General features: G+C 47.8%; 1 protein-coding gene across 7 annotated transcripts in view; it reads right to left on the bottom strand.

Annotated features, from left to right (window-relative positions):
• The window catches only part of FGGY (FGGY carbohydrate kinase domain containing), a 208,090-nt gene that overhangs the window by 20,972 nt on the left and 174,383 nt on the right, over window positions 1–12,735 (bottom strand). For all 7 annotated transcript variants that reach the window (XM_083157627.1, XM_083157622.1, XM_083157620.1 and 4 more), the window contains one exon: window positions 8,369–8,463. In XM_083157627.1, the coding sequence (XP_083013753.1) occupies window positions 8,369–8,463 (95 nt within the window). The remainder of the gene's footprint in view (window positions 1–8,368; window positions 8,464–12,735) is intronic.

Below are 12,735 nucleotides of genomic sequence, written 5' to 3'. Positions count from 1 at the left end.
CAAGGGGCGTAACTCTGGGAGACAATGGAGTCAGCGTAACTCTGGGAGACAATGGAGTCATCTGCCACTGGGCTCCTGCTCCCAAGGGGGCACCTCTCCTCCCCTGCAAGTTTGAATCAGTTAATTGAAACCTGTCGATATCACTTCTGTGGCTGAATCCTCCTCTTAACATAACTTTTGTTACACCCTGTATTAGAACCCATGACCTGTCTTATTGGAGACAGACACCTTACTGATGGATCTATTTTGGGGGCACCAATATTCATCTTGCCTCCGGGCAACTGGGACAAACTTACGCCACTGGCCAGGGGACTCCCGAAAATCGGCTCCCTCTCCCGACCCCCCGGGAAGATGGGCAACCCTCCCGGATACCGCCAACCCCCCCCCCCCCCCATCTCCCCTGGAGGTAGCATTAAAAGTACTGCAATCCATGGCTTTTCGGGGGAATTTGCCTTGCTGGGGGCAGGGCTTGATGCCATCTACATCAGGCCCCGCCCCCAGAAGTGCTGCTCACAGTCTCCTCTCCAGGCTTCTCCCAGTGAGTAGACTTTAAAAGTAGGCAATCGCGCCTGACACTTTCCCTGACACTCTCAGCGTTTATTCCGTCTCGCCTGCGTCTTTCTTAGCACTCCGACCTTCAGCAGCCGACTCAATGCATGTCAACCTAATGAGATGTGTGAGGGGAGGTCATGTGACGCCAGCTCCACCCCCGATCAGCCTGATTCTATCGCAGCTGCTGAGTAAGTCCTGGGCTACGCACACACTGCACACACTGGGGAATCATTACATGGCGAGCGGCTGTTATCTGGGAGTGTCAGGGAATACGCAGGCGTGGCCAGGTGTATGAGGGGAAGTCATGTGACGCCAGCTCCGCCCCGATCAGCCTGATTCTATCACAGCCGCTGAGTAAGTCCTGGGCTACACACAGACTGCACACACTGGGGAATCATTACATGGTGGACGGCTGTTATCTGGGAGTGTCAGGTAATACGCAGGCGTGGCCAGGTGTGTGAGGGGAAGTCATGTGACATCAGCTCCGCCCCCGATCAGCCTGATTCTATCACAGCCGCTGAGTAAGTCCTGGGCTACACACAGACTGCACACACTGGGGAATCATTACATGGTGAGCGACTGTTATCTGGGAGTGTCAGGTAATACACAGGTGTGGCCAGGTGTGTGAGGGGAGGTCATGTGATGCCAGCTCCGCCCCCGATCAGCCTGATTCTATCACAGCCGCTGAGTAAGTCCTGGGCTCCGCACGGACTGCACACACTGGGGAATCATTACATGGTGGGGGCTGTTATCTGGGAGTGTCAGGTAATACACAGGTGTGGCCAGGTGTGTGAGGGGAGGTCATGTGATGCCAGCTCCACCCCCGATCAGCCTGATTCTATCGCAGCTGCTGAGTAAGTCCTGGGCTACACACACACTGGGGAATCATTACATGGTGAGCGGCTGTTATCTGGGAGTGTCAGGTAATACGCAGGCGTGGCCAGGTGTATGAGGGGAAGTCATGTGACATCAGCTCCGCCCCCGATCAGCCTGATTCTATCACAGCCGCAGAGTAAGTCCTGGGCTACGCACAGACTGCACACACTGGGGAATCATTACATGGTGAGCAGCTGTTATCTGGGAGTGTCAGGTAATATACAGGTGTGGCCAGGTGTGTGAGGGAAGGTCTTGTGATGCCAGCTCCGCCCCCGATTAGCCTGATCCTATCACAGCCACTGAGTAAGTCCTGGGCTACGCACAGGCTGCACACACTGAGGAATCATTACATGGTGAGCGGCTGTTATCTGGGAGTGTCAGGTAATACGCAGGCGTGGCCAGGTGTATGAGGGGAAGTCATGTGACATCAGCTCCGCCCCCGATCAGCCTGCTTCTATCACAGCCGCAGAGTAAGTCCTGGGCTACGCACAGACTGCACACACTGGGGGATCATTACATGGGGAGCGGCTGTTATCTGGGAGTGTCAGGTAATACACAGGCATGGCCAGGTGTGTGAGGGGAAGTCATGTGACATCAGCTCCGCCCCCGATCAGCCTGATTCTATCACAGCCGCTGAGTAAGTCCTGGGCTACACACACACACTGCACACACTGGGGAATCATTACATTGTGAGCGGCTGTTATCTGGGAGTGTCAGGTAATACGCAGGCGTGGCCAGGTGTATGAGGGGAAGTCATGTGACGCCAGCTCCACCCCCGATCAGCCTGATTCTATCGCAGCCGCTGAGTAAGTCCTGGGCTACACACACACTGGGGAAATTAATCAACGGTGCGTCATTGCAAATGGATTTGCTGCTAATTGCCGATCTGCGTTATTTCGCCAGCAATTCGCAGCCTCACACTAAGCAGGATTTCACTCTGAATAAGCAATCAGAGCTGAATAACCCCCAAAGTGCGTATACTAAGGTGAACAAGATTATTAGGTAAATACCTGGGTTGTTCTATTTGTGTGAAAGATATTATGGGAAGAATTAGAGAATTGTATCCAACCCTGTATAATGCCCCATACACAGTTACGGACCTCCTTCCATATTGCTTGAAAAAAAAAAACCATAAAATATCCTAGGTATACTAAAGACTAAAAAACATTACTTCCTTTCATATCACTATGACGCATAAATTGGTCTAATCGGCACTGAAGCTGGGCCGGGGTAATGAACGTGATCTGATCCTGTAGAATTGGAGCAGATTTTAGAAATTCGCTTTTTAGATTTTAGAAAGGGCTGTTCCCGGTACTTTTCTGCCAGTGCAATTAGAGTAATTAAATGTTGTAAGGTACTTATGTAATATCTGGGCTCCCGTTTTTTTTATGAGACTGCGTCCCCTCGCGGGGCTCGCTGCGCTCGCCACGCTTCGGGCACGGTGGCTCGCTGCGCTCGCCACACTATATAAAATCAACTCCATGCGTAATTGGATAGTAGGGGTATCAAAAAATGGGATGCATTTAACATGGGAGCCCAGATAATACATAAGTACCTGTTGTAATTATTATATGTGAATGAGGATGGCATAATAACGCACGCAGAGAAGAAGGAAACTGAGAATTATCACTAAAGGTAACGCATTATTCTTAAAAACACCTTAAAGGGGCCAATACTCCAAATGTAACAGCTCCAAATAGCGGAAAAGTGGGGGGTCCCCTTTTATATTTGCACCTGGGGCCAGTGATGTCACAGTATAATAAACTACTGATCGGTACACTAATTTGTTCTCCCTCCATGGGGGTTGTGGACACCCAGAGAGAGAATATGTTGGGATTGTGGCGATTGGGATCCCGACATCAGTATCCTACCGGGATCTTGACCTCATCCCTTATAAGCACCCCAGTGCCGTGTATAGGGACCCATTTATTACAGAGATCCGATAATTAGACTTTCTTATCACTGCTATTCGTAGTAATAAGGATTTCCGTACTGCCCGGGAGACATACTAGGGTTAATCCTATTATTGAACCATCGCGGCAGAGAGCAAACTTTACAGCGGACCGAATTCGCACAAACATTTTAGAGCAAATTTGGGACGAAACCAGCCCGCAAAGGCTGCAAAATCAGGTGCCATTTCTGGCATTTAAATGCCGCAGCAACAGCACATCGGACCCTTTGCAAATAATAGGATCAACTCCACTGTATGAAACATCAAGGGACGGTTCTGGTATAGATAATAGTCAATGTCTAGGTCAACTAGATTGACACCGGAGAATGGCCGACATACCCTAGATTGACCCAGGGCCCGAATACCTCCAGAGACAGGGGCTCCAACTCAAACCCGCCCCAACTATGTGTAAAGCAATTACATCATATTATTCTAAGCTGCCTAGGGGCCTAATTCAGCCAGAATTGCTCATTAGAGAATTTGCAAATCGAGTTTGGGGAATAGTTCTCACTATAAGGCTTCCTGACACTATTACATACAGATAATATAAACTCATCTGTGTTCAGGTGTCTGCCCTTTCTTATAACAAACACCAATACAATGCCGGAGTGCCATGGGATTTATTAAGGGGTGACTGGCAGTTGCGGTGCACTTGGTCTGACTGTAGAGATCCCTCCGTTCCCAACCCTGGGAAGTGCTGACAGATGTAACGGATAGGGGGAGCTTTGCAGGACAGTCGCTTCTCTCAGCCGGATCCTAGTAATGTCAGATGACAGAGTATACCGTGGGGCAATTCAGACCTGTGCTTCCCAAAGCGTAACAGGAAAAGGTGATCAATGGCTACAAGTTATATTCTATGAGGAGTTATGCAGTGACAATACAATCCTGCAAGGGTCTGACATTGACAGAGACAATCATTGGGCCAGGGTACTGGGAGCCTCATTTTTAATCTGTCGGGCCGAATTCAGGCTGATTTCTAAACCTGTTCGAATATACAGATGCGCAGACCCCCTGTGCGTTCGCGCACCTAGGGGAGGGAAGGGGGCGGGCAAGGGGCTCATGTAAGGAAAACGCCCAGCATTTTACGGGCATACCCATGAAAATGCTGGGCATACCCCTGCGAAGGCGCAAGCCCAGTTAAAGCAGCCGAGCTTCAAGTTTCATACTGGCTGGTACATGGTAGGGAGGGGGTGTGTACAAACCATCCATTCTTGTCTGGGGTTGTGGGCAAGCCGTGAATGTTGGAGGAGTGCACCCGCCCTGACTTTGTGCAGGTGTGGCCAGGACCCTCTCTAGCACCTGGGCCTTTTATAGATGCAGGTGAACCTATGGGCTCTTCAAAGTCTAATCTTAACAAAACAAAGCAATGGTCTTCAGGGTCACCCTTATGAACCCCTTATATAATGCCTGGTATTATCAGGAAGACTTCAGTTCCCTGCTGGTTACATACTATTAGATACACACAAGGCAGCAGATGTTTCTTACACCGCGGCACCGTACCATGTGAGTGGTGCGGGGAGCGGAGGACTTGGCTCTGTGTACATAATAATACCATAGGATTCCAGGATACACTAACGAAACGCCAGCAGATAACACTGTAGTCACCTATGAACTTATTTTGACTTTGTTGGTGACAACTTGGATCAAACTCAAATCCACCTCCAAGTACACAAACTAAAGGAGGCATTGTGTAATGTCGGTGTAACAGAACGGGCTATTTACACTGCACTCCATCTCTGTGTAACGCTGGGTAACAGTGTAACAAGCCTTGGCACCGACAGACCACACGAGCAAATATAGCGCTTTCATAGGAGAAAGACTGAACAAAAAGGTACATGATATAATAAATTAATATACACCATAAACACTATACACTAAAAACACACAGTCATTCTATTTGGTTTCCAAAATAGTTTCAAACCGTTGTTAAGTGAAAAGGTCCAAGAGACAAGACATGGAACAAGGGACTGGCTCTGTATTGCCATCTGTTGGTCACAAGCTGTTCTGCAGTAGAAATACAATACAAGGGGGTAAATGTATGTAAGGCATCATAGGGTTCTAGAAAGAAATATCTTTCTCAGGTCAATTTGCAGATTGGAATTGTAATGTAGAAGTTCAAACTCCTTAATATACTGCTTTTTTATTTTTTACCCCCCTCTGTTTTTCACTAAAGCTTTTATATCATCTAGTGAGCGTTCCTTAATTTGCATTCCCATTCCTGAAACGTCTCCCCCCCCCACCGTTTTCACATCCTCTCCCTTGCCTCCGCTGCGGGATGAAGATGGGGAGGGCCGGGACGAAGTTGGAGAGGGCGGTTGACGTCAGCCACCCAACCGGCAGGCATCGGCCCACCCACGTACCCATGGGAATGCCCAGCATTAAAAATGCGATGCGAGCCCCATTCCTGCTGCCGTCCACACGGCTGCTTGCGTACGGCTCCGCGACTATGCAAGTTGCCGAAGCCATTTGCAATGGCGTGCACAATAGACATAGGGACCGGGTCGAACTCGCTATATTGCGAGTAAACCAGAATCACCTCCTTTATTCAATGAATGGAGTCCAAATAAGCCGCGCTCCCAGAATGTAAACAATGTCTGGTAGATAGGACGACCTCTGGTGGAAAGCACAGAGCAGCCACAAACCGGTTTCCAAAGAGCCGAACCAACGATAAAAGCAAAAACCCTCGTTCAATAAAACTCCTGCCGTCCTATGGCGAACCCTATCTATATCATTTGGTCAATTTGTAACGTTGATGGGTTAATGAACATGTTCCCAATCCGGGGATACATCACACTGTGTTCTGTTATCACAGTAATTATATGAAATTAAGTTTGGAAGACATCTGTGTAATAGGAAACGCATCCCGGGGCGTTGAGCAGGTCCTGGGCCTGTCCTCCCATTATTTACTCATGTAATAAGTGCGCTCCTAAAAACTGGAGCAGGAAATCTTAGTTAATATTGTAGGAGGACAACGTTTTGTTCTCTCCTGTCCAAAACCAGGTACATGTAGATCCAATCCGTGTTGATGTATTGCAGCCGTCAGTCATGTGGGAAACACAAGCAGGAGTTATAGCAAAGGTTGGGGGGGGGGGGGGACTGGTAGGGTGCCCTAATTTATTTCACTGATGTAGCAATGTCCCTGCTGAACGGAAAGAGCCTCCGGATTTAAATTGAGATGTTCCTCTCTGAATGTGCTGTGGTTTCTGTAAAGCAACAAGACTTTTTTCCTATAAAGGGTTCCTATTTTTACAGTGTGTCTGCGGTTAAGTCAACATCAATGTGTCTTTTTTATCCTCCTTTGTAGCTTTCTTTCCTTATACAAATATTAATATTGCAATAAAAGGCAAATGGAGAATAGATCCGTATAGCAAATAAAAAAAAAAAAAAAGTACTTGTGTATTTTGGCGGCGCCCATCGCATCGTATACCATAACGCATGCGATGGTATGCGATGCGACGCGATGTCGTTGGTTAGTGTACGATGGCATACAATTTTGAAATTGTATGCCATTGTACATGGCATACAATGCCATACGATGCGATGCGATTAAACATTGTATAAGCACCCTAATGGGTGCTTATACTATGTTAAGCACCCTAAAGGGTGCTTACAATGTTAAATGCACCCCCACGCCACCCCCCCCACTATAAACGTGAACCCGAAGCGTGGCGAGCGTAGCGAGCCCGCGAGGGGCGACGGTACGCGTCCTACGACCTTTTCATACCCCCACTATCCACGTCGGCGTGGAGTTGAGAATAGATTAGTGTGGCAAGCGCAGCGAGCCACCGAGCCCGAAGCGTGGCGAGCGCAGCGAGCCCCGCGAGGGGACGCGGATACCTGTGAAGCCCGCGAAGGGACGCGTTTACCTGTGAAGGTATCCGCGTCCCCTCGCGGGGCTCGCCGCGCTCGCCACGCTTCGGGCTCGGTGGCTCGCTGCGCTCGCCACGCTTCGGGCTCAGTGGCTCGCTGCGCTCGCCACACTAATCTATTCTCAACTCCACGCCGACGTGGATAGTGGGGGGATGAAAAGGTCGTAGGACGCGTACCGCCGCCCCTCGCGGGCTCGCTGCGCTCGCCACGCTTTGGGTTCACGTTTATAGTGGGGGGGTGGCGTGGGGGTGCATTTAACATTGTAAGCACCCATTAGGGTGCTCAAAAGCACCCTTTAGGGTGCTTATACGATTTTTAATCGTATAGGGGGTCAAAATAGCGTCGCATCGCATCGTATGCCATCGGGTGCATGGCATGCGATGCGATAAGTTCATTGTACGATGTACATCGGGGGCGCCGCTATAATACACAAGTACCAAAAAGTTTGTCTGTTGGTGACTGCCAAGGCATGCTGAGACTTGTAGTTCTACAGCAGCTGGATATATGGGGATATACAGTAATGCTGTATCTGCTAGGCGCAGTGGCGTAGCAATAATCCCTGGTGACTTGTGGGTGCTTAGGGTCTGCCCATACTTACCTACCCTCCCAGAATAGCTGGAAGGGTCCTGAAAATCGGGTCCCCCGTCCACCCCACCGGAAGGGTGGGCAAGCCTCCCGCATTTAGTGGGGCCCCCCCACATCAGCCCCTGCACCCTTCCCTCTGCTGGTCAATTACCGTCATTTGTGGCTCTCTGGGGAGGGGCTAAAATGCAGCGAATCACCACAGTTACCAAAAAGGTTCATAGCAAATCCTAGCTTTAGCCCCACCCACAACTGTGGTCATTTGGGATCTAAGCTTCAGAGCAGGGGCATAACTACCAGAGACAATGGCGGGTAACCAGGTTGCACTGTTCTCTGAACCTCGGCCTCTTCAGACTGCATGTTCTGCCTTGCTACAAGGGATCTACCCACTACCAGGACAATAAAATCCTGCTGATCCCAGTACCTGTGACCATTTGCACTTATGACACTGCTCACCTTTATACATAGACATGTGTGCAGCTATCACATATACGTGCACAGAACGTTTTGAATTCATGGCCCTGAGGGTAAACTTACCTGGATGGAGGTGAAATCACCGGATGCACAAGCTCCGAGGATAGCAGCGCCGACTAGCACCGATTCCACCTCTCTAGATAAGATGACTGGCAGGCCTGTGCGGAGCAGATACATAGCACAGTTACTTTTTAATAAAAATATAGTCTTTTTTTTTTTAGTGAATAGTGTTTCCTAGTGAATGGATATGTTGCATTCTCAGTGATGCCACTGGTTAGTAGTGAATGGAAAGGCTGTATTCTCAGTGATGTCACTGGTTACTAGTGATTGGATATGCTGTATTCTCAGTGATGTCACTGGTTACTAGTGAATGGATAGGCTGTATTCTCAGTGATGTCACTGGTTACTAGTGATTGGATATGCTGTATTATCAGTGATGTCACTGGTTACTAGTGTATGGATAGGCTGTATTCTCAGTGATGTCACTGGTTACTAGTGATTGGATATGCTGTATTCTCAGTGATGTCACTGGTTACTAGTGAATGGATAGGCGGTATTCTCAGTGATGTCACTGGTTCCTAGTGATTGGATGTGCTGTATTCTCAGTGATGTCACTGGTTACTAGTGAATGGATAGGCTGTATTCTCAGTGATGTCACTGGTTCCTAGTGATTGGATATACTGTATTATCAGTGATGTCACTGGTTACTAGTGAAAGGATAGACTACATTCTCAGTGATGTCACTGGTTACTAGTGAATGGATAGGCTGTATTCTCAGTGATGTCACTGATTATTAGTGATTGGATATGCTGTATTCTCAGTGATGTCTCTGGCTCCTATTGATTGGAAATGCTGTATTATCAGTGATGTCACTGGTTCCTAGTGAATGGATAGGCTGTATTCTCAGTGATGTCACTGGATCCTAGTGAATGGATAGGCTGTATTCTCAATGATGTCACTGTTTACTTGTGAATGGATAGGCTGTATTCTCAGTGATGTCACTGGCTCCTAGTGACTGGATATATAATTTCTAGACAATGAGTAAAATGTAATGCCAAACATATCCTACAATGATTGTTATACGTGCTAGTGTATATATCATTACTGAATAAAATTCAGGTGTGACTAGGCCTTTGTATGTGTGTTATAGATTGTAAGCTTGTGAGCAGGGCCCTCCTACCTCTATGGCAGTTTGTTACTAACCAGTTTGTTTTATCACTGTTTCCAATTGGAATCTGCTGCGCTATATAAGACACTGTGACGGAATCTGCTGCGCTATATAAGACACTGTGACGGAATATGCTGCGCTATATAAGACACTGTAACGGAATATGCTGCGCTATATAAGACACTGTAACGGAATCTGCTGCGCTATATAAGACACTGTAGCGGAATCTGCTGCGCTATATAAGACACTGTAACGGAATCTGCTGCGCTATATAAGACACTAACGGAATCTGCTGCGCTATATAAGACACTGTAACGGAATCTGCTGCGCTATATAAGACACTTTAACAGAATCTGCTGCGCTATATAAGACACTGTAACGGAATCTGCTGCGCTATATAAGACGCTGTAACGGAATCTGCTGCGCTATATAAGACGCTGTAACGGAATCTGCTGCACTATATAAGACACTGTAACGGAATCTGCCTCGCTATATAAGACGCTGTAACGGAATCTGCTGCGCTATATAAGACGCTGTAACGGAATCTGCTGCGCTATATAAGACACTGTAACGGAATCTGCTGCGCTATATAAGACACTGTAACGGAATCTGCTGCGCTATATAAGACGCTGTAACGGAATCTGCTGCGCTATATAAGACGCTGTAACGGAATCTGCTGCGCTATATAAGACACTGTAACGGAATCTGCCTCGCTATATAAGACGCTGTAACGGAACCTGCTGCGCTATATAAGACACTGTAACTAAATGAAGGGCAGGAACTGGTTACTAGGAGAAATCAGCTAGGAGTCACCCACGTCCCTGATATGTGTAAAGACTTTCTGGTCCTCTTGTACCCCGCCACCCCCTTTACACTGTGTGACAGTTGTACTGACGTGATCTGGTACGCAGAGTCTGGCGTTAATTAAGTGTTGTCATTTTGGCTTAATGCTACATTGCTATTAAACACCCCGACCACAAACATTATTTGCCTTTTGTAAATAACTAATGAGTCACCGAGCATCACTTAACTCCACTGACCTATAATGCCAAGGAAATTATTTTTACAGAATCAGCTTCTAATTAATCACGGAACAACTTTGTACTGAACTTAAAGGTTTAATGAGCTCTTTAAAAATTAGAAGAATGTCTATTGGCCTTTCACCTAGAAGACTATGACATCATCAAACAGGCTGGGGAGACGGGGGTCGTAACAGAAAGAAGCGATGTCGGGTTGCGGAGGTTGTGACGGCGCCGTATAAATAACTGTTAACCACAAGCATTATAATGGATAAAGACGTATTCCTTGCAGACACGCTGTGTCTCCACTTTGATGTCCCAAGTCACAAACTACTGAGACAATGAGACTCGGATCACAGCTGAAACCTGTATTAATGTTTTATCGCGGCCTATGTATTGGTAGGTCCGAGGACATTAATGGGAACTTATTTATTGTCTGTTATATCCAAGGGACATTTGTAAAGTTGAAGAATCATCCATAGGTTTCAAAATTGAGCCGCTAAAGCCATTTGGTTTGTGCACATTTCTGAATTAGGCCCAATACGCCTCCCGGGGCGCTTCACTGACCGTTATTGTTATCGATATCTGTCAGTGTGTTTTCACTACATCGTGACTCTCGTGGCACCGCCGACATAGTTAATAGGAATTGCCTAGTGCATGGCCTGTTGTTAGCATGGCCAAATAGCAAAACTGTAGCAGGGCATGCTGGGATGTGTAGTTCAATAACAGCTGGAGGACCAAAGGTTCCCAATCCCTGGTGCAGTGTGAACCGCCCCAGCATTAAGCTGGATATACACTTAGCGATCTCTGGTACCACTGATATTGGCAGTGCCGCAGGAGAACTATATAGTGCATACACACCAGTAGCGTAACTTTGTTCCAGTTGCCCGGAGGCAAGATAGATATTGGTGCCCCCCTCTCACACATATCCCTCCCACACAAACACACACATAAACCCTATATAACCTTATATAAAATATATATTTATGTTAATAAATATAGATAGATAGATAAAGAAAACATATATAGTTAAGAACTCAGAAGCAATATCATTGGCTTTTAAATAACTGATTTAAACTTGCAGGGGGAGGAGAGGTGCCCCCTTGGGAGCAGGAGCCCGGCGGCAGATGACTCCATTGCCTCCCAGAGTTCTGCCTCTGATACACACTGACCGATATTGTTCACGATATCGGTCAGTGACATCGCCGGTTCTGTACATGACAGATCAAACCTTATGTACAGATGACTGGTCGGTGGTTAATGATGCAAGGGAGCACGCATCATTAACCATATAGTGGCTGCACACTGGCTGATTTGCACTATATATCGTAATGATGTCGATACCATGCATATCATTAACGATATATAGCCCAGTGTGTACCCAGTTGGAGCATGGTTGCCTACCCTCCCGGAATGGCTGGGAGTGTCCCAAAATTCAGGTCCCCCTCCTGGCCCCCCAGAAAGATAGGCAAGCCTCCCTGAATTGTGCCTGTCCTCCGTGAACCCCCACCCCCCCCCCCCCCCGTGGGACCAAATGATGCATTTTAGCCCCCCCCCCCGAAACACTGTCACTGCATGGTGGGGGTGTGGCTACAAAGATGCGATCGAGCTAACCACGGCCCCAAATGCATCAGATTTTTCTAGCACCGCCCTGACCCGCCCCTTTCCTACCCCGTCAGCTGCCCCGGCCCCCTGCTTCAAAATAACGGTACTTGTGTATTTTCACGGCGCCCGATATATATGCAATATCGGCCGACATATCGATGCAATCCGAACCGATTTTTGACCTGTTCATAATGATTTTATATAGTGTGGCGAGCGCAGTAATCTGCGTCCGCTCGCCACGCTTCTGGCTCGGTGGCTCGCTGCTCTCGCCACACTATATAACATCAACTCCATGCGTGGTGGATAGTGGGGTTAAGAACAGGTCAAAAAACGGTTCGGGTCGCATCGATATATCGGGCACCGTGAAAATACACAAGTACCAAAATAACTGTCTGCCCCCTCCCGGAGAGTGCAGCCCAAAGGTAGGCAACCCTGAGTGAGATCTCTCCCAATCGTCCCGGGATGTGGACAAATATCGTGTTCCGTGGGACTGTCACGTCGACACTGGTACTGTGCAGGGGTATGTGCTTCAGAGTCTGCTCCGGAGTTGGACAGGATTAGGTTGTTACAGCCAGAATGTTATATAGTTTTGTTAAGGTTTCCGCCAGAATGAAAATGGAGAAAGAAAATAAAATATT

This window comes from Crinia signifera, chromosome 8 (assembly GCF_055691185.1).
Source record: "Crinia signifera chromosome 8, ASM5569118v1, whole genome shotgun sequence".
Lineage (NCBI taxonomy): Eukaryota > Metazoa > Chordata > Amphibia > Anura > Myobatrachidae > Crinia > Crinia signifera.
Note: the sequence above shows the minus strand (reverse complement) of the source record. Positions and strands in the feature narration are given on the sequence as shown.